At 32.9% G+C, this 26,538-nt stretch overlaps 1 protein-coding gene and 1 long non-coding RNA gene across 2 annotated transcripts in view; both read left to right on the forward strand.

Annotated features, from left to right (window-relative positions):
• The window catches only part of LOC142230669 (cytokine receptor-like), a 186,323-nt gene that overhangs the window by 149,465 nt on the left and 10,320 nt on the right, over positions 1 to 26,538 (forward strand). The window contains exons 12-13 of the mRNA XM_075301306.1: positions 17,081 to 17,250; positions 17,319 to 18,496. Coding sequence (XP_075157421.1) covers positions 17,081 to 17,250; positions 17,319 to 18,496 — 1,348 coding nt within the window. The remainder of the gene's footprint in view (positions 1 to 17,080; positions 17,251 to 17,318; positions 18,497 to 26,538) is intronic.
• Positions 13,637 to 14,091, forward strand: LOC142229012 (uncharacterized). The gene is made up of 2 exons (XR_012720304.1): positions 13,637 to 13,833; positions 13,896 to 14,091. It is a non-coding gene; the product is annotated as an uncharacterized LOC142229012 (long non-coding RNA).

The raw sequence follows: 26,538 nt of genomic DNA on the forward strand, positions 1-26,538 counted from the left end.
AATTAAACACCTCTTGTGTGAGTGTCCTGCATTTTGTGTAAATCGCAAGCAACTTTTAGGAGCATATAGCTTCAGATTACTGGCGGATCTGGAAAACGTTAACTTAAGCAGTCTGCTAATATTTTTGGAACAATCTGATTGGTTGAACAAAGAAAAATAATCAAGAAGGTTCAGCGGTTAAAACTAGAAGTGCCCATATTTAATAGGTACTTTTAGTTGAATGTGGTATCACAATGGACTGAATAGTCTAAGTGAGCCTGAATCTTAATCGGGCTGCCACTTTAACCTAACCTAACCTTTAGAACAACTTCCAATTTTTTGCTGGGATGTAATTGATATTAAGTAAGTAATATTGTAGCTGGTAGTTAACCTTGGAAAGTCATCCTTACTTTTTGTACACTAACGTCATCCTTCGTCATTTTGACTACGGCTTATTTGAAGACGACATATGAGCAAAAATGAGAACCAAAATTGAGTTTATTTTCTTATTCAATTTGTTTTTAATTAGTATAAAAAAAATTCATAAAATAGTTGAATAAGTATAACTTAAATTTCTCAATCGACTAAAATGCAATTTAAAATGGAATGGAAAATGGAATTACGCGTAGTCATTTGACGAAGGATGACTGTCCAGGGTTAAAAAGTATATCAGGTCATTACATTTCCCTCATTTTAACAACGCAATTTAGTTAAATTTTCGTAGTACACCCAAAAAAATTTGTTACTCATGTTAGCAAAAATGTTTGTTGTCCCAGCAACAAAATTTGTCGTTTTTTTAACAATATGTTGAAATGAAACCCGTAAATAATTTAATACTATAACTTAAACATTTATTAAATGTGTGAAGTATTGGACTTTGAGTTAGAGTGTTTTCCAGGATTTTTTTTCGTCTGTTATCCTTCTTTGGCCTTATACACGCGGATAAAACATAACTATGTTAAGACAACCTACAACGAAAAGAAGTAAAAAGGCAATTAGTAATTACACTAGTTTATAGTAAAATTTACATTTACTACTTTTATTTATAGGAATTTTATTGAACGATGTCATCAAGGTTGACCAATAAAATAGGTGCTTTTAGCAAAAAATCAAATTGATTTATACTAAAAGCATACATTATTCTCTTAAGGTCGTATTTGGTTGACATTATTTCGCTAAAATCGCAATGTTGTAATGTTATCCTGGTTTTAATACTCACATTTAAGGTGAACTTTGCCAATTGTGATACATTCGGGTACAGTTTAGGTTAGCTATAGTGTCAGCCCATTATTTCAGGCTCACTTTGACTTTAGTCCATTATGATACCGCAGTGTTGAACTTCTCTCTTGTCGCTGAGTGCTGCCCGATTCCATATTTAGCTCAAAGAAAAGGAATGTCCTTTTTATAGCCGAGCCTGAACATCATTTCCCATTGCAATGAAAATTTTAGAGTAGCTTTGAAACACTCAGAAATGTCACCAGTTTTTCAGAGGGAGTAATCCACCAATCCACCGTTGCAAAACTTTATGGTGTTTGCTCGAAACTGGGATTGAATCCATTACCGTTTGTATACAAAGCGGTCATGTACCATTAAACGACGGTTGCTCCCATGATAGTAATTTTCCAATCTAAAAGTTATTAAAACAAATTATTAACAAGTATATACAGCAGTAAGTTCGGCCGGGCCGAATCTTAAATACCCACCACCATGAACAAAATATTAGAGTTTCCTTTGAAATTTCAGGAGGGCTTGAGGACTTGAGGACACTTCCCGAAGATAAATTTAAAAATTTCACCTATGAGGACTATATCAGATTCTGGAATTATAAGAACCATTTTTGTTTGAGTTTTAGAGGAATCATTAACATCTCTTGTGTGCAAGTGTGCAAGAAAATTATAAAATAACGTCTTGATTTGAAATCTTAAATCTGTAGAATTTCACCCGAGAAGTAAAACCTGGAAATTTTACATTGTGGTTCGAGCAATTTTCATGATCAGTGCGCCTTCTACACCCTCAAGAAGTGAAGTCGGTCTATATGGAGGCATTACCAAAAGGACCGAAACTTAATCCGATACACGTTTTTGTGAGCGTAAAATACCAGAATATTTACAATTTCAGGCAAATCAGATAAAAACTACAGTTTCTAGAAACCCAAGGAGTTAAATCGGGAGATCGTTCTTATGGGGGCTATACTAAAATATGGACCGATACTCACCGTTTTCGGCACACCTCTTTATGACCCGAGTATACCTCTACATTTCCAATTTCAGGCAAATAGAATAAAAACTTCCAAGACCCCAAGAAGTAAAATCGGGAAATCGGTCTATATGGGGGCTATACCAAAATATGGACCGATACTCACCATTTTCGGCACACCTCTTTATGGTCCTAAAATACTTCTAGATTTCCAATTTCAGGTAAATTGAACAAAAACTGCGGTTTCTATAAACCCAAGAAGTAAAATCGGGAGATCGGTATATATGGGGGCTATACCAAAATATGGGCCGATACTCACAATTTTTGGCACACGTATTTGTGGTCCTACAATACCTCTAGATTTCCAATTTCAGGTAAATTGAATAAAAACTCCGGTTTCTATAAGCCCAAGACCCCAAATCGGGAGATCGTTTTATATGGGGACCATACCAAAACATGGACCGATACTCACAATTTTTGGTACACGTATTTGTGGTCCTACAATACCTCTAGATTTCCAATTTCAGGTAAATTGAATAAAAACTGCGGTTTCTATAAGCCCAAGAAGTAAAATCGGGAGATCGGTATATATGGGGGCTATACCAAAATATGGACCGATACTCACAATTTTTGGCACACGTATTTGTGGTCCTACAATACCTCTAGATTTCCAATTTCAGGTAAATTGAATAAAAACTGCGGTTTCTATAAACCCAAAAAGTAAAATCGGGAGATCGGTTTATATGGGGGCTATACCAAAACATGGACCGATACTCACCATTTTTGGCACACCTCTTTATAGTCATAAACTACCTCTAGATTTCAAATTTCAGGCAAATTGGATAAAAACTACGATTTCTATAAGCCCAAAGCCCCAAATCGGGAGGTCGGTTTATATGGGGACTATATCAAAACTTGGACCGATATAGGCCATCTTCGAACTTGACCTGCCTGCAGACAAAAGACGAGTTTGTGCAAAATTTCAGCACGATTGCTTCATTATTGAAGACTGTAGCGTGATTACAACAGACAGACAGACAGACAGACAGACAGACGGACAGACGGACATCGTTATATCGTCTTAGAATTTCTCCCTGATCAAGAATATATATACTTTATATAGTCGGAAATCGATATTTCGATGTGTTACAAACGGAATGACAAACTTATTATACCCCCGTCACCATTCTATGGTGGTGGGTATAAAAACAGCTATAAATCTATAAAAGGAATGACAAATTTTTATTTAAAATAACAAATACAATACTCGTACTTACCAAATATAATCTGCGTAATAAAAGAAATTTTGGAAAATATTTATATTTCAAAACAACACAAAATATCCAATTTTTCGTTTAAAATTGATGCTTTGACGGCGCTGGCATTTGACTTATCGACGTTGACATTTCTCAAAACTGATGCTTCGTCTTCACCAATAATAGGACTGTTCGCGTACTTTTCTAGCAATAATTATCCACTAAACACTAGCAAGAGAGTGTTTTTTATTTTACTCTCTTTGCTTAAAATTGCTGAAAAGTACGCGAATGCAATAGAGTAAATATTTGTATATTCAAAATTTGAGCTTCTAAAATATTAAAAACATTAAACGTATTCAGTTTTTTTAGCTTCCAGTATAATTGCGGAACATGTAGATTTTACTTATGATTTGTGCAAAAATCATTTTTGCTGTCACAGAATACGGATTTTCATCGGAAAATCATCTTTACAAATGAGGCTCATTTCCACCTCGGCGTATATGTCAAAATGCAAAATTGTTTTATTGCGCTTTACAGACTATCATTTATCCCGGACGGAATGTCGGTGTTTGTAAAGAATCTTACAGTGTGTCGGATCGATACGACTTGTCGGCGATGACTAAATAATCGGTAAATGTGTTATCGATCCCATAAACATGCAGCAGTATCGATTATGCCTTCGGACTTAACTTATAATGTGCACAATATATGGGATATGTTCGACACGAGCATTGTCGTCCGGAATAACTGATAGTCTGTAAAACGCATATCTCAGGGTCCTCTATTCTCAACCTACGCCTGTTTGGTTTGGTTAGTGGCCTTGCGGAGTTACTTGATTTTTTTTCGCAAATGAACTTGTTTTATGGTTGGGGCTGGTTGGTGTAGATCTGGACAACGCCTACTTTTATCAGTTACGTGTCACACAAGCAACCAAGCTGTTGTTCTTTTGCAGGAAACGTTTCCAAGCTGGGTAATCATAATAAGCCACCAAGATATTGCGACTTTAAAACCTTCAAATTTCATCCGATCCGGATTTGGTACATGATGTTGGTATATGGTCTCTAACAATCATGCAAAAATTGGTCCATATCGGTCCTTAATTATATATAGCCCCCATATAAACCGATCCCCAGATTTGGATTGTGGAGCCTCTAAGAGTAGCATATTTCATCCGATCCGGCTGAAATTTGGTACATGGTGTTGGGATATGGTCTCTAACAACCGTGCAAAAATTGGTCCACATCGGTCCATAATTATATATAGCGCCCATATAAACCGATCCCCAGATTTGGGTTGCGGAGCCTCAAAGAGAAGCAAATTTCATCCGATCCGCCTGAAATTTGGTACATGATATTGGTATATGGTCTCTAACAACCATGCAAAAATTGGTCCACATCGGTTCATAACTATATATAGCCCCCATATAAACCGATCCCCAGATTTGGCTTGCGAAGTCTCCAAGAGGAGCAAATTTCATCCAATCCGGTTGTAATTTGGAACATGGTGTTAGTATATGATCTTTAACAAGCGTGCCAGAATTGGTCCATATCGGTCCATAATTATATATAGCCCCCATATAAAACGTTCTCCAGATTTGACCTCCGGAGCCTCTTGGAAGAGCAAAATTCATCCGATCCGGTTCAAATTAGGAACGTGGTGTTAGTATATGGTCGCTAACAACCATACCAAAATTGGTCCAATCACACAAAAATTGGTCCATATCGGTTCATAATCATGGTTGCCACTAGAGCCAAAAATAGTCTACCAAAATTTTATTTCTATAGAAAATTTTGTCAAAATTTTATTTCTAGAGAAAATTTTGTTAAATTTTTTTTCGGTTCATAATAAAATTTTCATCATTGTCAAAATTTTATTTCTATAGAAAATTTTGTTCAAATTTTATTCGGTTCATAATCATGGTTGCCACTCGAGCCAAAAATAATCTACCAAGATTTTATTTCTATAGAAAATTTTGTCAAAAGTTTATTTCTATAGAAAATTTTGTTAAAATTTTATTTCTGTAGAAAATTTTGTCAAAATTTTATGTCTACTTTGTCAAACTGAATTATATACGTATTGGATTGATCTTTTTTGATTTAATATATACCACGTATGGACTTACATACAATTTAGAAGATGGTGTTAGGAGGTTTTAAGATACCTTGCCATCGGCAAGCGTTACCGCAACTTAAGTAATTCGATTGTGGATGGCAGTGTTTAGAAGAAGTTTCTACGCAATCCATGATGGAGGGTACATAAGCTTCGACCTGGCCGAACTTACGGCCGTATATACTTGTTTTTCTTCTTGGGCCTTATACCCGCGGATAAAACATAATAATCTGTAATGAAAAGAAGTAAAAAAAGCAATTAGTAATTACACTAGTTTACACTAAAATTTACAATTGATTCTCTAATCAATTGCTTTTTATGTATTTTCATCTACTGAATTTTAAAATAGAGGTTAAGAGATTTTTGAGATATCCTTATAACATATTCTTAGTTTTTCGTCCATTTTTCATTAGAAAAATCATTTCTCGAGCTAACAATGTACAATTATACCGTTATTGGTACTTAAATGCAAGGTATTGAGATGACGATCAAATGTGGATCTGAGATAAGTTAAGTGGTTCAAAATATATTTAAAAAAGGGCACATTTTCAAAAAATATGCTTACAACTTTGTCATTTTTCTTCTAGTCTTATTCTTACGTTAAAGAATCACCTTTACGAGCATAGAGGCACTTTTCCACCGGCACAGAATCACTGTAAAACATGATGAAAATGTGCTCAATTTTCATCGATATGTTTAGAACCACTTAACTTATCACAGATCCAACGATATAACCAGACATTTCTAGCTTGAGATATGATTCTCGCGTCTAGTAAAAACTAAAAATATAAGTATATCTCAAAACATGTTCCATATAAAAATTTAACCTCTATTTTCGAATTCAGCGGATGAAAATACAATAAAAAAATCACCTCTCATAAAATATACATGACAAACATTTTATTTTGTAAACTATTTTTATTTATAGGTATTATATTGAACGATGTCGTCAAAGTTGACCAATAAAATAGGTACTTTTAGCAAAAAATCAAATTAATTCAAACTAAAAGCATACATTATTCTCTTAAGGCTGTATTTTGTTGGCATTATTTCGCTACAATAGCAAGGTTGTAATGTTATCCTGGTTTTAAATAATACTCACATTTAAGGTGAACTTTGCCAATTGTGTACAGTTTAGCTTAGCTATAGTGTCAGCCCATTATTTCAGGCTCACTTTCACTATTCCCAATAAACACAAACGTTTGAAAAATACTAAAATTCAATAATTTTTCAAACATTTTTTCAAAGAATTAGGGTAATATTCAAGTTGAGAAATTGTTGAGAAAATCGCGTTCTCAACAAAAAACATACATTACCCTTAAAATATCAGCAATAATTTCTCAGTTGTAATCCTCAAATTGAAATTCATCGCTACTCCATAATTTCTCAAACAATTTTCAATGTGAGACAAATTAAAAATTAACATTGTTGCGAATATTTTCTAACCACAATTTGTATGAAATTCAATCCCAGTTCTAACTGATAGTCAACCCTAAATTTCTAGGGATTTTGTATAGTTTATTAATTTTTATCGGTAAAAAAATATAATAATATTAAATATAACATTAATAATATATAACAAGTATATACGGCCGTAAGTTCGGCCAGGCCAGGCCAGGCGGTAACTTTTGCTGATGAAAAGGTATCTTAAAACTTCCTAATACCGTAGTCCATACGTGGTATATATTAAACTTAAAATGTCTGATTAAATCAGAGACCGTAACGGTTATAAGTGCTATCAAAAAAGTTATTTTTTAATCGTTTTTTTGTGATTAAAAAAATAAAAACTCGAATGAAACTGTTAAAAAGATAGTTTTATTTATCCGTCATAAATAAAACACTTTTTATGTGTTTTATTTTTCCTTCAGAAAATGATACTCTTTTTGGAGTTTTATTTTTTTCTTCGGAAAATAAAACTCTTTTTTGGAGTTTTATTTTTTTTTTTCTTCGGAAAATAAAACTCATTTTTAGACGATAAAGGTGAGTACTATGTTCGGGGTTTTCACCAAAACACTAAATTAAAAGTACAAATATATTTAGGAAGACGATTATATTTTGATCAAGTCTTGCAAAATAATGGATGGAAAAGATTCAAGCAATTGATTGTAAATAATTTTATATTTCTAAATTAATTAATTAAAAAAAGTAACCGTGAAAACAAGCTGGTGTTCAGCCTGAAAACTGAACATAGTACTCAGCTTAAGTTAAAAATTATTTTAGGAACATGTATGGCTTCAAATGAAGCTAGAAATTCATCGAAGCCACCAGCTCAGAATTTCTGACAATATTAGAACAATATTTATCTCACAAACTTTATGTGAGATAAACTCAATAAAACAAGAAATTGTAAAAAAAAGAATATGAGTGTTATTTAAGACGAAAAAAATAAAACTCCTGAAATGAGTTTTATTTTCCGAAGAAAAAAATAAAACTCCAAAAAAGAGTATTATTTTCTGAAGGAAAAAATAAAACTCATAAAAAGAGTTTATTTATGACCTTTTATTTTTACGTAGAAGAGTTTTTGAGTTTAAATTTTCTGGATAACAGTTATTTACGGTCCCTGGATTAAATACGTATATAATAAATTTTGAAAAAATTTTCTATAGAAATAAAATTTGATAAAATTTTCTATAGGAATAAAATTTTGACAAAATTTTCTATAGAAATAAAATTTTGCTAGATTATTTTTGCTCGAGTGGCAAGCATGATTATGAACCGATATGTACCAATTTTTGTGTAATTGGGGATCGGCTATATATAACTATAGACCGATATGGACCAATTTTGGCATGGATATTAGCGGCCATATATTAACACCACGTTGCAAATTTCAACCGGATCGGATGAATTTTGCTCCTCTAAGAGGCTCCGGAGGTCAAATCTGGGGATCGGCTTATATGGGGGCTATATATAATTATGGACCGATATGGACCAATTTTGGCATGGTTGTTAGAGACAATATACTAACACCATGTACCAAATTTCAGCCGGATCGGATGAAATTTGCTTCTCTTAGAGGTTCCACAAGCCAAATCTGGGGATCGGTTTATATGGGGGCTATATATGATTATGGACCGATGTGGACCAATTTTCGCATGATTGTTAGAGACCATATACTAATACCATGTACCAAATTTCAGCCGGATCGGATGAAATTTGCTTCTCTTAGAGCAATCGCAAGCCAAATTTGGGGGTCCGTTTATATGGGGGCTATACGTAAAAGTTGACCGATATGGCCCATTTGCAATACCATCCGACCTACATCAATAACAACTACTTGTGCCAAGTTTCAAGTCGATAGCTTGTTTCGTTCGGAAGTTAGCGTGATTTCAACAGACGGACGGACGGACGGACGGACATGCTCAGATCGACTCAGAATTTCACCACGACCCAGAATATATATACTTTATGGGGTCTTAGAGCAATATTTCGATGTGTTACGAACGGAATGACAAAGTTAATATACCCCCATCCTATGGTGGAGGGTATAAAAAAGCATCTCTAATAACCATGCAAAAATTGGTCCACATCGGTCCATAATTATAAAGGGTGATTTGTTAAGAGCTTGATAACTTTTTTTTTAAAAAAAACGCATAAAATTTGCAAAATCTCATCGGTTCTTTATTTGAAACGTTAGATTGGTCCATGACATTTACTTTTTGAAGATAATTTCATTTAAATGTTGACCGCGGCTGCGTCTTAGGTGGTCCATTCGGAAAGTCCAATTTTGGGCAACTTTTTCGAGCATTTCGGCCGGAATAGCCCGAATTTCTTCGGAAATGTTGTCTTCCAAAGCTGGAATAGTTGCTGGCTTATTTCTGTAGACTTTAGACTTGACGTAGCCCCACAAAAAATAGTCTAAAGGCGTCAAATCGCATGATCTTGGTGGCCAACTTACCGGTCCATTTCTTGAGATGAATTGTTCTCCGAAGTTTTCCCTCAAAATGGCCATAGAATCGCGAGCTGTGTGGCATGTAGCGCCATCTTGTTGAAACCACATGTCAACCAAGTTCAGTTCTTCCATTTTTGGCAACAAAAAGTTTGTTAGCATCGAACGATAGCGATCGCCATTCACCGTAACGTTGCGTCCAACAGCATCTTTGAAAAAATACGGTCCAATGATTCCACCAGCGTACAAACCACACCAAACAGTGCATTTTTCGGGATGCATGGGCAGTTCTTGAACGGCTTCTGGTTGCTCTTCACTCCAAATGCGGCAATTTTGCTTATTTACGTAGCCATTCAACCAGAAATGAGCCTCATCGCTGAACAAAATTTGTCGATAAAAAAGCGGATTTTCAGCCAACTTTTCTAGGGCCCATTCACTGAAAATTCGACGTTGTGGCAGATCGTTCGGCTTCAGTTCTTGCACGAGCTGTATTTTATACGGTTTAACACCAAGATCTTTGCGTAAAATCTTCCATGTGGTCGAATAACACAAACCCAATTGCTGCGAACGGCGACGAATCGACATTTCACGGTCTTCAGCAACACTCTCAGAAACAGACGCAATATTCTCTTCTGTACGCACTGTACGCATTCGTGTGGTTGGTTTAATGTCCAATAAAGTAAAGTGAGTGCGAAACTTGGTCACAATCGCATTAATTGTTTGCTCACTTGGTCGATTATGTAGACCATAAATCGGACGTAAAGCGCGAAACACATTTCGAACCGAACACTGATTTTGGTAATAAAATTCAATGATTTGCAAGCGTTGCTCGTTAGTAAGTCTATTCATGATGAAATGTCAAAGCATACTGAGCATCTTTCTCTTTGACACCATGTCTGAAATCCCACGTGATCTGTCAAATACTAATGCATGAAAATCCTAACCTCAAAAGAATCACCCTTTATATAGCCCCCATATAAACCGATCCCCCGATTTGGCTTGCAGAGCCTCTAAGAGAAACAATTTTCATCCGATCCGGTTTAATTCGGTACATGGCGTTAGTATATGGTCTCTACACCCAGAAAAAAGTGACCCCTTCTTTAAGTTAAAATGAACTTATTGTGAAGAAAGTTGAACTTCGTATAGCGCCAAAGACATTTTTATTTGTTTGAACGATGTGATTTTCGTAGAAATTAGGAATAATGCATTCCATATATTAGTTAACATTTTCCTATATTTATATACCACTATACTACAGAATGAAAAAATTTAACTAATTTGAATTCATATATGGAATGATTTTATTGACATTTTTTCATTCATTTCGACAAATCTTACACATTTGTGGTAAAACTTTTACTTCATAATTAGAACTGCTTACCTTCGTTTTTAAATACAATTTTATTTATTTCTATAAGCAATTTTATCTTCAATAAAAGACATGTTTTATTAATATATTGAATATATTTATTAAGAATCAACAGCATCGAATCTCTTTGAAATATTAGTTTATTATTCCACTATTTCCAATTTCCGTGTGATATTATCAACTAAAAAAGGCACTTTTTCTTCTTCTTGTACTTTTCACTTTTAATAAGTTGCTGCCTAACGATTTTGTCCTCCTTTTACAATTTCAATACCTACAAATATAAAAAATCATAAAACATTTTTGTTGCAAAAGGTTAGCGTCACTGAATATTACCTGATAATTGAAGATTCCAAAATGAAGTCAAATGAAAGAGTTGTTATTCTGCTGGTGTTTTCTTTCTTTATACACTATCACGAACATTGATAGATTTATTTAAAAAAACGAAAATTTTTCTCACTAATTTAAAATAAATATTTTATATATTTTATTTGTTATTTATTATATTATTTTACCATATTATTTTTTAACAATCTCTCCGTATACCAAAACAACGCGATTCCAACTAAAAAAACAACCGACGCGCAAATATATCGATTACACCCACGCGCAAACACATCGATTACGATGACAGGTATCGATTACAGGTAGACAATAGAAATGTAGGAAAATTTCCTATATTCTAACAAGTGTGTTTCCTTAAGTTTTGAAAGGATTGCATACTTCTTAGTACGAATGAACAAAATATTTTTCTATGCCAAGTGTTGTTCGTATGTATGAAAAACTTTCTATTATAAAGGAAGTCGCAATTATCATTTTATAAGAAATTTTACTAATTTTGAGGAAACTTGGTTTTAGTTCGGTTTTTGTTTATTTTTACGAATGCTTTGTTATCGGTGAATAAAATTTTCTTTTTCAGTAGTAAATTCTTATACCCAGCGAAGAAAATAGTATGAGTAAAATTCCATGCCTTATTATAGTTAATGAACTATTCCTAACTGCTTACAGTTTAGGATTTTTTTACTGAAACGAGTAAATTTTATTATTTTTCACAAAAATTTACCTTAATGGAAATAAAATGGATAAACTATATTGATGAAAATTTTTTCCTTTAGTTTCGAAGGCACTTTTTTCTGGGTGTAACAACCATGCAAAAATTGGTCCATATCGGTCCATAATTATATATAGCCCCCATATAAACCGATCACCACATTTGACCTCCGGAGCACCTTGGAAGAGCAAAATTATACCCATTCGGTAGAAATTTGGTACGTGATGTTAGTATAGGGTATCCAACAACCATGCAGGAATTGGTTCCTATCAGTCCATAATAATATGTAGCTCCCATATAAACCGATCCCCAGATTTGACCTCCGGTGCCTTTTGGAGAAGCAAAATTCATCCGATCTGGTTGAAATTTGGTACGTGGTGGTAGTATATGATATTTAACAACCATGTGAGTTGAAATTTGTGGATGACAGTCTTTCGTAGAAGTTTCTACGCAATCCAACTTTCGACCGTATATACTTGTTTAATTTCAAATACTTGCATTTTTATTTGTATTTTGCTTTAAGTATGTCTATTTTACTTATATGAACAAAAAAAATTAATGTTTGCTTATGACTACACCAAAAAACAAAACAAATATGTTAAAGTCCTTAAAATTCGGGTGGACAAAAAATAGGGTCATGTGTAAAAAAAATATAAATTCCTAAAAATAACTAAAATTATTAACACTTTAAGGAACTTTTAACTAGTATTTTGTTGTAAAGTCTTTACGTTGCAAAACTGCTTTGCATCTTCTTGGCATTGAGTCCACCAATGCTCTACAGGTTTCCCTAGGTATAGAGAACCAAGCCTCTTGAATTTTTTCCCATAATTCATTTTTTTTCGATAGGTTTTCTTTCCAATTTTGTCTTTTACTATTTTCCACAAATTTTCAATCGGATTTAAATCGGGCGATTGTGCTGGCCATGGTAATACCTTTACACCATTATCACCAAACCATTTTTTAACAATGCCTGAAGTATGTTTTGGGTCATGGTCTTGCTGGAAAACCCATTTCAAGGGCATTTCCCATTCAGCATAAGGCAACATTACTTCATTAAGGATATGTCAGTAAAGATTTTTATCCATATTTTCTTTTATCCAATATATTGGTCCTACTCCATACCAAGAAAAACATCCCCTAATCATAATGCTTCCTCCACCATGCTTGACAGTCTTTTTACACCCAGAAAAAAGTGCCTTCGAAACTAAAGGAAAAAATTTTCATCAATATAGTTTATCCATTTTATTTCCATTAAGGTAAATTTTTGTGAAAAATAATAAAATTTACTCGTTTCAGTAAAAAAATCCTAAACTGTAAGCAGTTAGGAATAGTTCATTAACTATAATAAGGCATGGAATTTTACTCATACTATTTTCTTCGCTGGGTATAAGAATTTACTACTGAAAAAGAAAATTTTATTCACCGATAACAAAGCATTCGTAAAAATAAACAAAAACCGAACTAAAACCAAGTTTCCTCAAAATTAGTAAAATTTCTTATAAAATGATAATTGCGACTTCCTTTATAATAGAAAGTTTTTCATACATACGAACAACACTTGGCATAGAAAAATATTTTAGTTCATTCGTACTAAGAAGTATGCAATCCTTTCAAAACTTAAGGAAACACACTTGTTAGAATATAGGAAATTTTCCTACATTTCTATTGTCTACCTGTAATCGATACCTGTCATCGTAATCGATGTGTTTGCGCGTGGGTGTAATCGATATATTTGCGCGTCGGTTGTTTTTTTAGTTGGAATCGCGTTGTTTTGGTATACGGAGAGATTGTTAAAAAATAATATGGTAAAATAATATAATAAATAACAAATAAAATATATAAAATATTTGTTATTTTAAATTAGTGAGAAAAATTTTCGTTTTTTTAAATAAATCTATCAATGTTCGTGATAGTGTATAAAGAAAGAAAACACCAGCAGAATAACAACCCTTTCATTTGTCTTCATTTTGGAATCTTCAATTATCAGGTAATATTCAGTGACGCTAACCTTTTGCAACAAAAATGTTTTATGATTTTTTATATTTGTAGGTATTGAAATTGTAAAAGGAGGACAAAATCGTTAGGCAGCAACTTATTAAAAGTGAAAAGTACAAGAAGAAGAAAAAGTGCCTTTTTTAGTTGATAATATCACACGGAAATTGGAAATAGTGGAATAATAAACTAATATTTCAAAGAGATTCGATGCTGTTGATTCTTAATAAATATATTCAATATATTAATAAAACATGTCTTTTATTGAAGATAAAATTGCTTATAGAAATAAATAAAATTGTATTTAAAAACGAAGGTAAGCAGTTCTAATTATGAAGTAAAAGTTTTACCACAAATGTGTAAGATTTGTCGAAATGAATGAAAAAATGTCAATAAAATCATTCCATATATGAATTCAAATTAGTTAAATTTTTTCATTCTGTAGTATAGTGGTATATAAATATAGGAAAATGTTAACTAATATATGGAATGCATTATTCCTAATTTCTACGAAAATCACATCGTTCAAACAAATAAAAATGTCTTTGGCGCTATACGAAGTTCAACTTTCTTCACAATAAGTTCATTTTAACTTAAAGAAGGGGTCACTTTTTTCTGGGTGTAGTATAGCGGGAACATAATTCTTTATTTTTTGGATCACTTCCAATCAAATTAATTTTGCTTTCATCAGACCAAAGCACATTTCGCCAGTTTTGTCATATACCGGCCCTTGCCAATTTATGTGCAGTTTTGCAAACTCTATACGATTTTGCCGATGCCGCTTGCTCAATAATGGGACTTTCCTCGCCGATTTTCCAAATAAATTAAATTACACTAGTCGGCGTCTTACGGTTCTATCAGAAATTTTCAGCTCTAACTCGCGCTTTATTCTTCTGGAAGATTTAAAAGGGTCCCTACTTGACAATATTTTTATGTGGTTGTCATATATTGCAGCAGTTTTGCAGGGTCTATCTCGTGGACAATTATTAGTTTTCTCTTTTATGGCATTGAAAACAAAATTTTGAGATCTATTCACGATTTTTGCGATTTCTCGTTGACTTATGCCTTTAGATTTTAAATTTATTATAATGGATCTCTCTTCGTCGGTTTGCGCGTGTTTTGCGCGACCCATATTTTTTGGTATATACAACTTGGCAATAGGTGAAAGTGTAGGAAGATAATTCAGGAATCTCAAAATTAACACTAACAGATCATATTTATCTATCAGTTATGTTTATTTACGTAAATTACACAAATTTGTTATTGTAATTTACCGTCGACCCTATTTTTATGTCCATCCTTTTTGTGACATTTATCACTATGAACCAATTTTCACATTCTTATAATAACCAAATGTTGCCAGATTTTTGTATTTATTAATACTCACCATGAGTAATAATTTAAATAAAAACGTTATGAAATAAGTTTAAAAATTCTTTAAAATTACTAAACTATTTTCGGCACTTATAGTGACCCTATTTTTTGAACTGTATATGGGAGCTATAGCTAAATCTGAACCGATTTGGATGATATTTTGCAGGTTTGGTTGATACCACATAAGGTTACCTACTGTTTAATTTTAGTAAGATCGGGTTTGGGAAAATCGGGCGATACATATATATGGGAGCTATAGCTAAATATGAACCGATTTCGATAAAATACAGTTAGTGTTATGGGAGATTACATTTAGCCAAATTTGAGTACAATTGGTTGATACATAAGGGTTATATGACCAAATTTGATAAAATCGGGCAATACATATATATGGGAGCTATATCTAAATCTGAACCCTTTATGCAGACATAAAGGGTGATGCAAAAGATTACTTTGTGCCAAATTTGGCGACGATCGGTTAGTAACAAAGTGCAACGTGAAATCGGGCGATACATATATATATGGGAGCTGTATCTAAATTTGATCCGATTTGATCCAAATTCAATAGCGTTCGTCCTTGCGCCCAAAAAAATTCTCTGTACCAAATTTCATCAAAATCGGTTAATAATTGCGACCGGAATCCTGTGAACAACAAATACATGGACAGACGGGCGGACACCCAGCGCTAGATTTTCCAAAAGAAATTTTGGAAAATATATTCCAAAACAACAAGTTTAAAAGTGATGCTTTGATAGCGTTGGCGTTTGACATATCGACGTTGACATTTGTCAAAACTGACTTCGACCACAATAGGCCTGTTCGCGTATTTTTCTAGCAATAATTATCCAGTAAAAACTGGCAAAAGAGTAAAAGTGCATTTTACCCTCTTTGCGTAAAATTGCTGAAAAGTACGCGAATGCAATCCAGTAACTAGAGAAAAGTAATCGTGAAAAATGGCAATTTTAGCGGCTAAACTCGAACTTAATACCCACCTTAAAATGTAAATTACTAAAAAGGGTTGCTTGTTCACAAATGTTATTGCATAATCAAAAAATACTAATTGTTTTTAACGTTTGAAGTTTTATAATGTGTACCATTTTAATATTGTCCATTTGACTGGAGAGACTTTATAATTTTATTCGGATTAGCAGAAAATTTCAGCAAACTACTGACTTTTCTGTAGTATGTCTGCTGTTGGAAAATAACAGATTGTTTGCTGTTTTAGCAAAACAACAGCATTTTGATTGCTGAAGAACAGCAGGCAGCGTTTGCTATTAACAACAGACTTTTTTCTATGAGTGTAGTTAATTTTTCCATATAACAGTTTACTGTTTCTCTGTGGTAATAAGTGAAATATAAGAACAGGAAATGGATGAAGAGGAAGTAGAGATATCATTCATATAAGTATATCAAGCAGAGACCAAGTTGGTTTTAAAACAGTCTAATGATGATACAATCAACAACATTAAAAACTGTTTATATAATCAGAGATATAAATCATTCGTTCAAAGAAAAATGACAAAAATATTTTAAATCAATTACCGAACTAAGAACATGAACAACAAAAGAAAAAACGTGACTAAGTACTTTCAGAAAACAACAACACTATTTTTTTAATTTCTTTTTTTTTTAATAAATTTCCATTTTTTAATAAAAATATTTTTGAATACTATAAAAGGAAACTTTTTTTAATTTTCTTTCAAAAGCCAAATTTTTATAATAAAAACGTATGTTTAAACGAAAATTTTTCTTATAAACAATAATTGTAATAATTGTAAGAATCGCATATAAGAAAACATTTATTTTTTACTTTATTATATCCGTTGCATACTGTGGATGTAATTCTAAGATGAATTTTTATATTTCAGGCGCAAGGACCGCCATAAACGCTATGAAATGGCCGAAACGGATGTTAATCAAACGTCGTATATTCTGACTGGTCTCAGTAGTTATTCAACATATGAAGCCTATGTCACAGCACACACTGTGGAAGAGTCAAAACCAAGTGAAATAGTTACCATATCCACCCTAATTGGAAGTAAGTTTTGTGGCATGCATAATCATATTCGGAATTCCTTTTTAATACTTTTTCCTGCCTATTTGCAGTTCCTTCTAGCCCTCGAAATGTCAAGAACGAAAAAGATGATGTTATATATTGGGATCAGCCGGACTTACCTTCTGGGAAGAACCTGTTTTATGTTGTCACTTTAGTGTCGACGCACAAAGGTGGAAACGAAACGAAATACGAACGCGTTTCAGTTGTACGGGGACGTAGTTGTAGATATCAACCGCCGGATTGTTCATCATCGGAAATGACATTTTCCCTTAAGGTTCGAGCCGTCAATGCTGGCGAGCGTAGTGAAATCGATGAGGACATTAAGTCAATGAGTCCAGATTCAATATTAAATGGGGCAAGTGTTGATCAAAGTTTTTGTCGTTCGGACGAAGAGAATGCAGCTGGAGATTTCTTTGATAAAAGCAGTTCGAAATCATACTTTGCATCTCACTGGATCGATGCGCCCCGTACAATTAGTTGCTTCGAGAATAAGACGTCAATATATTTCTTTTCTTTTCTCGTGGTGATTGCATTTGTCGCCTACATATGCTACTGGATGCGTAAAAAATACTATAAAATGAAGAACATCAAAGTCATATTGCCTGAGGGTCTAATAGACCAAGTCTCCAACTACAAGTTCTCGGGTAATGCGCTCAGCGCCGGATGTGATTTAGAAACTTCAACAAAGAAAAAATTGCATCCGGACATATCGCGAAGCAATGATTGCCTCGTGGGAATCGATAATCAAAATTTGATATCCGATTTTCACACTCGGTCTACCAATGCTCTATCGTCGCTTTCATCAACGAGCAGTTCAAAAGATCAACAGGTTGATGAACCCATTGGAGAACATCCATCTTTGGAAACAACCAACGAAGAGTTGAGTTCAAATTCAAGCTCAAGTTCACATTCCAATTTAACGTATCAGAATAACCACCAAATACTTAAATTAACTCCCAATAGCAGTAAGGATGCAAAAAAATTTGATTCATATGACCACGAAGAATATGAAATTAATAATGAAGACAATCCAAAGAGATACAACGAACTGGAGGAGGATGCACCCAGTTTAAATATAATTCAATCAGATAATGGATATGTGACACATAACACCCAATTATTGGCGTCCCTATTGAATGCTTCAGATAGAACTGTGCCATCATTTTCGTCATCGTTTCCAGCCATGACAAATGATGGATACATACAGCCCAGTGCAGCAAAACAATTGGTAAATATTAAAACTTTTATTTAATACCCTTTATAAGTACACACAAAAATTTTTTTTGATTTCAATCACGAAAATCGCGATTTCAATAATTTTTTTAATTGAAATGTCTTCATTCACGAAAATGATAGTATCAATCACCCATTTTGATTGAAAACCAACACGATTTTCAATTAAAAATTTAATTGCATTGTGTCACGGAATCAATTAATTGTGTGATTGAATTAATTAAAAAAGTGATTTTGACATAATTGAATCAATTAATTTTAATTGAATCAATTATAATGTTAATTAATTTCGCGACAAAAATCAATCAACTATTTGATTGATTCAATTAAATTATTAATTGATATTGGCAATAAATTTAAATTTTATTATTTGTGTGTTTTGTTCTAACATAACTTACGACATACAATTATGATCAGCAACAACTAAAGGGTTAAAACAATAAACTATATAAATCATTATCTTCCTTATCATATTAACGATGTCAGCATGTTCCTTCTAAAATTTAGATGCGCCTAGATTTCCAATAAATCACCAGCCTGTAAGCTAAATTAGTTTTTCTGAAAGTAAACAGAATAATTCGAATTTAATTATGTTCAATTAAAAGTTAATTTTGTTAAACATTACCTGCATAGAATATCAAGTTCAATTCTTAGTTCCAGATTGCAGATATATAATCTTATTTGGCAGTTGTAACAGGTTGACTGTCGGTCTAACAAAGAAAAACACATTTTTTTATGTCAAAATTCGTTCTTATTATTCAACATAGTTCCCTTCAAGAGCGATACAACGATTATAACGACCTTCCAATTTTTTGATACCATTGTGGTAGTACTCCTTCGGTTTTGCCTCAAAATAGGCCTCAGTTTCGGCGATCACCTCTTCATTGCAGCCAAATTTTTTCCCTGCGAGCATCCTTTTGAGGTCTGAGAACAAGAAAAAGTCGCTGGGGGCCAGCTGCAAACACCGCTCAGAATCATCAACACGTTGTTGTTTTTGGTCAAATGTGAGCTCGCGTGGCACCCATTTAGCACAGAGCTTCCGCATATCCAAATATTGATGAATGATATGACCAACACGTTCCTTTGATATCTTTAAGGCCTCTGCTATCACGATCAACTTCATTTTACGGTCATTCAAAATCATTTTGTGGATTTTTTTGATGTTTTCGTCGGTAACCACCTCTTTCGGGCGTCCACTGCGTTCACCGTCCTCCGAGCTCATTTCACCACGCTTGAATTTTGCATACCAATCAATTATTTTTGATTTCCCTGGGGCAGAGTCCGGAAACTCATTATCAAGCCAAGTTTTTGCTTCCACCGTACTTTTTCCCTTCAGAAAACAGTATTTTATCAAAACACGGAATTCCCTTTTTTCCATTTTTTTCACAATAACAAAAGTTGCTTCACAAAACTCAAAACTAATTACTTACAGACGTCAAATTTTGACACGAATCATTTGAAGGTTTGTACTATATAAACATAATATGCATTTAATACTAGCGACGCCATCTATGTGTCAGACCGGGGACTTATCAGCCAACCTGTTAGTCTTTTAGCATAAAAAGGTCTATTAGGGTGCTTGGTAATTTAATTTTAGTAACAATTCCTTTCCAAAATTTCCACACATTGAAATCGTCTATCAAAATTTGAAAATTTGCTGACTTGAATTTACGCACAAATAAAATGAAAAAATATATAACTTTTCGAAACAGATTTTGAAGTAATGAATCTTTATAACATACATTCAATTTTATACATCGACTCTATAATTACTTATTTTCAACTCTTATTATTTCCCAATCTTATCGGCTCTTTGGAAGATTAAAGAAAAATGTTTTGAAATTCAATTTGAAAATTATATCTGATCCCTTTTTAATTCGTATTTTCTGTAAGTGGGGTACCCAAATAACGATAATCTTGCTCCTACACGGATGAAAAAGACTGTTTTTCATATGTTTGGCTATAAACATTATATGTTTGGAACACAAATTTTTAAACACAATATTTTTGAGTGCAAGCATATAATGTTCATAAACTAGCATAACATGTTTGGGACATATATATGCAAACATATATTAATTTAGAAATAGCCTATAAACATATATGTGTTTAGTAGCTTGGAGCGCTATTTAACAGGGAGCGATATTGAACTAAGTTGGTGGTTGTTGCTTGTTATTACAAAATTAACATTTTATTTTTCCTTGGACAATTGATCAGCTACTTCTTTGATCCTTACAAACTGTGTGGTCCGCTGTTCGAATCCCCGTCCGGCAAAAGGTAAATTTAAAATAAAAAAAATCATAAAATTGAATAATTTCTTCTACAATGTTTGTATTACAGAAAAAGGTGCTAAGAACTAAAAAATCTCGTGGAAGTGAGAAAGATGTGGGGAATATACAATTAGGCAGAAACAAAATTTTGAGCATTCAGGTCGAAAACCTATATTACCTGTTTATTTTCATAATTCATTATGATTGTAAATATATAAATATATAAATAAAATTTTGAGCACAATATTGTTTGGGAGAATTTTTTTTAAGCATATAATATTTTTGGCTGCAAAATGCTTCCAAACATATCATATGTGCACATAATAACATATTGTTTTTTGGAAGACAACATTATTGAATTTGGATGCAAAAATACAAAATGTTTGGAACTTAGACTACCCAAACATATATTGTTTAGACCAATATGCTTTCAAACATATTATATATTGGAAGAGATCAAACATATAAATGTTTGGGCAATACCCAAAAATGTATATGCTTGAAGCAAAATATGTTTGGGAGTATATGTTACAGAAGCGATTTTTTGTGAGGGTGTATAACCAGTAACATATGTTTAAGAATATGATATGCAGAAACCCGGACAGTTTAAATATTTGACATAGAAATTCACATAGTTTATGTTTATCAAACTCGAATTCCAAACTTGAAGAGTTCAGGAATAAATTTGTAACTTAGACTTGGATATTATTGATATACTGGAAAAGTGGTTCAGACCTACTATGAAAAAAGCAGAATACGTGGCTAGAGTGATCGCATACTGAAGAATGGAAGGAAATGGAGGATCACGTGACTAGAGTGATAGCACACCTCTACACCCTAACATAAAAATCGCTTCTGTAACATGTATACCAAACACATTTTGCTTCAAGCATATATATTTTCAGGATTGGTCCAAACAAAATATTGTTTGTATTGTTCAACCGTATGTTTCACCTTAGGTCATACACTGGTAGTAAAAAATTTTAATGAAATTTTCTTTGTGTGGATATATTTTTAAGGCGCCAATTGGTTACTTCCATTATTTTACTTGCAGCATACTCTCTAGGTCTCTCTTTCTAAACACATATATGTTTATAGGCTATTTCTAAGTTAATATATGTTTGCATCCAAGCATATTATATTTACAAACATTTTATGTCCCAAACATAATGTGTTCTAACATATTAACTTATATGTCCTAAACATGTTATGCTAGTTTATGAACATGATATGCTTGCACTTAAAAATATTGTGTTAACAATTTTGAGTTCTAAACATGTAATTTTTAAACCCAAACATATGAAAAACAATATTTTTCGTCCGTGTAACTGTGGAATAGGAGAGCATAAAGAAAATTCAGATACCTCTCGCTGAATTATTTATTCTACCTTTCGTTTTGCTCTCCAATATTCTACAATTTCCAAAATATATTTATTAAGGTGCTCACTCACCTCGTTGATGGTACCTCATTGGCTGATGTTGACCGATTGACCAGATCTCACATACTATGTCCCATTTATACGTTTCCCCATCATGTGTTCCAATGGCAACTTCTTTATCTTTTAATGTAATAGGTGATGCTCACCTGTGATGTTATTGGTTTCTAACGGCAACTTGTTTACTCCAATTACCTACTTATTATTTTATGTATGTTGTAGCTGGAAACGAAGGTCTCCGACTTCCAGCGTCACAACCTCCTTCATTTAAAACCGGTGATGCTAATCTGCAGTCATCAATTCTTAATGACGTTATTAGTCATCTTCATTCTTTTGTCCCTATGTCAAGAAGGAATTCTAGCGTAAGCGATAGCTTTATGAATTCAAGAGCCATTTTTGAAGACATACGGAAAAGAGATCGGGGTTACAGTCGATTTATTAGGAATCGTTCGTATTTAAATTGTAAATCGGTTTGCCGACTGAAAAATAAAGCTAAATCAGTTAGTAGAAAAATACGTTCTAAATATGACAAAAGGCTATATGAATATTCTAGCAATTCTCTGTTATGGAATAGAATTCGTTGTGTTGGGCGAGAAACTTAGAGGTTGATGAGGGATATGTCCAATTGGTGGCGGACTGTTTCTTAAGTAATATGCAACCGAGTGATGGATATATGTACATTTGATGTTAGGAATATTTGTTTTTCGTCATTAATTCCTTTAAGTCAAATCCCACCGGTTATGACAATTAACCTATGAAATTTATTAAACTGATATTACCTCTAATTATGCCTTTGTTCCTCCACTTAATAAACACAATACTTACTGTTTCAATTTTTCCGAATGCTTGGAAATTAGGTCATGTTGTACCCATTCCCAAGGACAATCAATGTCGAAATTCCTGGAAAATTTAATGAAGAAGCAGATCCTATAACACATTGAGAGCAACTCACCTCTTCTTTTACTTTCTGGTGACACTACCCAGGCCTCTATCATTTCGCGTCTTAAATATATCGCTGTACTTTTGTATACAAATGGTTGTGCCATAAATCCTTGCAAAACAAAGGCAATACTTCTTCATTCCAGAAATCGTTCTAATATTTCCCCTACGCATTCAATTAGGGGTCAGATGATTAGTTTTGTTGATTCTTTAAGATGCCTCGGAAGCAACGTCGACTCAAGCCTTTGTTTTGATTACTCTATTGATAATATGACTAATAGACTATGTCTGACATTGAGCAGACTATTTGCTTTGCGTGTATATACGCCAAAGCATGTTCTTCTCCGTTTAGCACATTCTTTGTTGCGACATCAATTATGGTATTGAGCTTTATACCGGGACCTGGAACTTGAATAAGACAGAGAGGGTAGTAAGGAAAATTGTCGGGACTAGCAGCTCTGTGTATTTCTGATATCTTCCTTCAAAAATTATATAAAGATGAAGTCTGTTTTCACTGTTATAAGATTTTTAAATATGGAGATCCGGAAGTTTTGACTGTTGAATTTGCTTTTATTAATTCTACCAGGAATGTAAAAATTTATGTTCCTATTGTTCATTCTAACATATACGAACAACCCTTTCTGGTTCGAGTTTTTCGCTGTCAACTGCCTTCTAAGGTTTTCTCGATTTTTGTAATACATATCGAAAAAACTTATTGATTATTTAAATAATACGAGTACTGTAAATTGAAACATTACTGTCTGACACTTATAGGACTATTTATTTTATTCTTTCTTACACTCATAGAAAAAAGTCTGCTAAAAATATCAGTCGATGTCTGCTGTTATATTTTACTTCAGGGTCTAACGAACAACAAATTGTACCATTTTTAGGCCATCAATTTTTCTGCAAAGCATACCAAAAGTAGTTTTTGGTATATTCTTCCAATGTACTATGGGCGGAAATTAAAAAATTGCGGCAAAAATTATTTACAATCGATCTAGTATCGCCAAACATGGTATATCGATATATCTTATCAAAATCAAATGTTACCAACAAAAAGGGAGTAAATCCCCCTTATTCCAGGTGCGTTACTATAGAGGGGTCGAAATTGTAATTCCACTTGGAATACTATAGAATATACTCATATATGGAGTTTAATTTATACTTGCTTATTTTCCTCATTAAGAAAGCGCATTATCCCCAGAACTTGATGTAAATAGTATAAACCAGTTGTCATTTTATTAAATTAATTTTATTAATTAAGATTAAACAAATATTAACCATCAAAATCAATTTGTGGATTCAAAAGTGCCGTTTATATGTGAAAAATTTAGTACATACGTATATTTGCGAAGAATTGAACTAGAAATGTTAACGATTGTTAATGAACATTGTTGCTTATATTTGTTCGTGAGAAAGTATACTTTTACGTACTGTAAGGTTTGTCTGCCCAAACTTGCCCATACTAAAATAAATGTAAGGGTTTTATAGTCAAATTTGGGAAAATCGGGCGATACATATATATGGGAGCTATATCTAAATCTGAACCAAATTTGATGAAATTTAAGGGTACTATAAAATATTACTTTGTGTTAAATTTGAAGACAATCGGGTAGTAAATAAGCGCAGTATGGTCTCATTTGTCGAAATCGGGCGATACATGTATATGGGGGCTATATCTAACTTTGATCCAATTTTTTCCAAATTCAATACGTTGTACCAAGTTTTATCAAAATCGGTTAATAATTGCGACCGGAATCCTGCGAACAATAAACACAGACGGACGGAATTAGAGTTAGATACCGAACAAAGTGAGTTTGATGGTTAATATTTGTTTAATCTTCATTAATAAAATTAATTTAATAAAATGACAACTGGTTTATACTATTTACATCAAGTACTGTGGATAATGCGCTTTCTTAATAAGGAAAATAAGCAAGTATAAATTAAACTAAATATATGAGTATATTCTATAGAATTCCAAGTGGAATTACAATTTCGACCCCTCTGTAGTAACGCACCTGGAATAAGGGGGATCGACTCCCTTTTTGTTGGTAACATTTGATTTTGATAAGATATATCGATATACCATGTTTGGCGATACTAGATTGATTGTAAATAATTTTTGCCGCAAATTTTTAATTTCCGCCCATAGTGCAATGTACACTGAAAAAACAGTGAACCCACCAGGAAGAAAACTTTCGGTTAATTTTAGAAAATTTTGAATATTTGTACAAAATTTTAACTAAACAGTATTACAAACGTTGGCATCACGCCGATGTCATAAAAATAAGTAAATATTTTTCGACAAATTCAAGAAAATTTATTAGACATAACTAAGTTTTTTCACATGTTAAAGAAAATTTTGTAGTTTGAAGGAAAAATTTGGAGTTCAAAATTGCAAGAATGTCTTTAGTGACATACGAAGTTCATGATGGACGCCTTTTTGGTAAAATTTACAAATTTAAAGAAATTCTGAACTATTTTGTGGAATACACGAATTTAGTTAATCTTTATGCTTCATTTGAGTATATTTTTCTCCTCGGTTTTAGTTAATTTAACTAACGTAAACAAAAAAATATTAAAGTAAAGGCTACTTTCTCCAAACATAATAACTCCATGAACTAAAATAAAGTTAAATTGGCTTTAGTGAAATAGAGAGTTCACTTTTTTTTGAGTGTAATATACTTACAAGCTTCTAAATACGATCAGCAAACATTTCTTTTGCTATAATGTCTCAATTTGATAAATATTCAGTTTTTTGGGCAAATACTATAGATATTCATAAAATATTGTTCTAATTTTTTTAGAATTGCTTCTAAATATATAACGTTTTAAAGAAACAATAAAAGATAAAAAAGTTTACATTTTTATTTGTTTCAGCCAAATTAAAACATGTTTTAGTGTAATCGTGCTTAAAAAATAGCAGACAATGTTTGCTATTTCAGCAAACAGTGACTGCTATCCCGTTTCTCAGTAGACTTTTTGCTGTTTTAGCAGACTTTTCTGCTGTCCCTACTTACAAATTTCTTTGAGTGTATTTTTCCAATTAATTATATGATAGTCATGTGGCTAGGTAGCCACAAACTCTTTTTAAAACATTTCTTTGAAAACCTGATAACAATTTTAACCAAACAAAATAATGGATTAAAGATATGTCATATTAACTCCCAGAGCTTGTTAAATAAGATTGATGAATTCAAATCCGTATTTGAGGACTCTGGCATGGACATTATTTGTATTTCGGAAACTTGGCTCTACTCGTCAATTCCTGATGGTTTAGTGAATCTCAATGGATATACAGTTTTTAGATCCGATAGGGAAAGTCGCGGTGGTGGTGTGGCCATATTTGCTAGGGATTACTTGAAAGGAAGGTCTAAGTTGCGATC

The sequence above is a fragment of the Haematobia irritans genome, chromosome 3, assembly GCF_050003625.1.
Source record: "Haematobia irritans isolate KBUSLIRL chromosome 3, ASM5000362v1, whole genome shotgun sequence".
Taxonomy (NCBI): Eukaryota; Metazoa; Arthropoda; class Insecta; order Diptera; family Muscidae; genus Haematobia; species Haematobia irritans.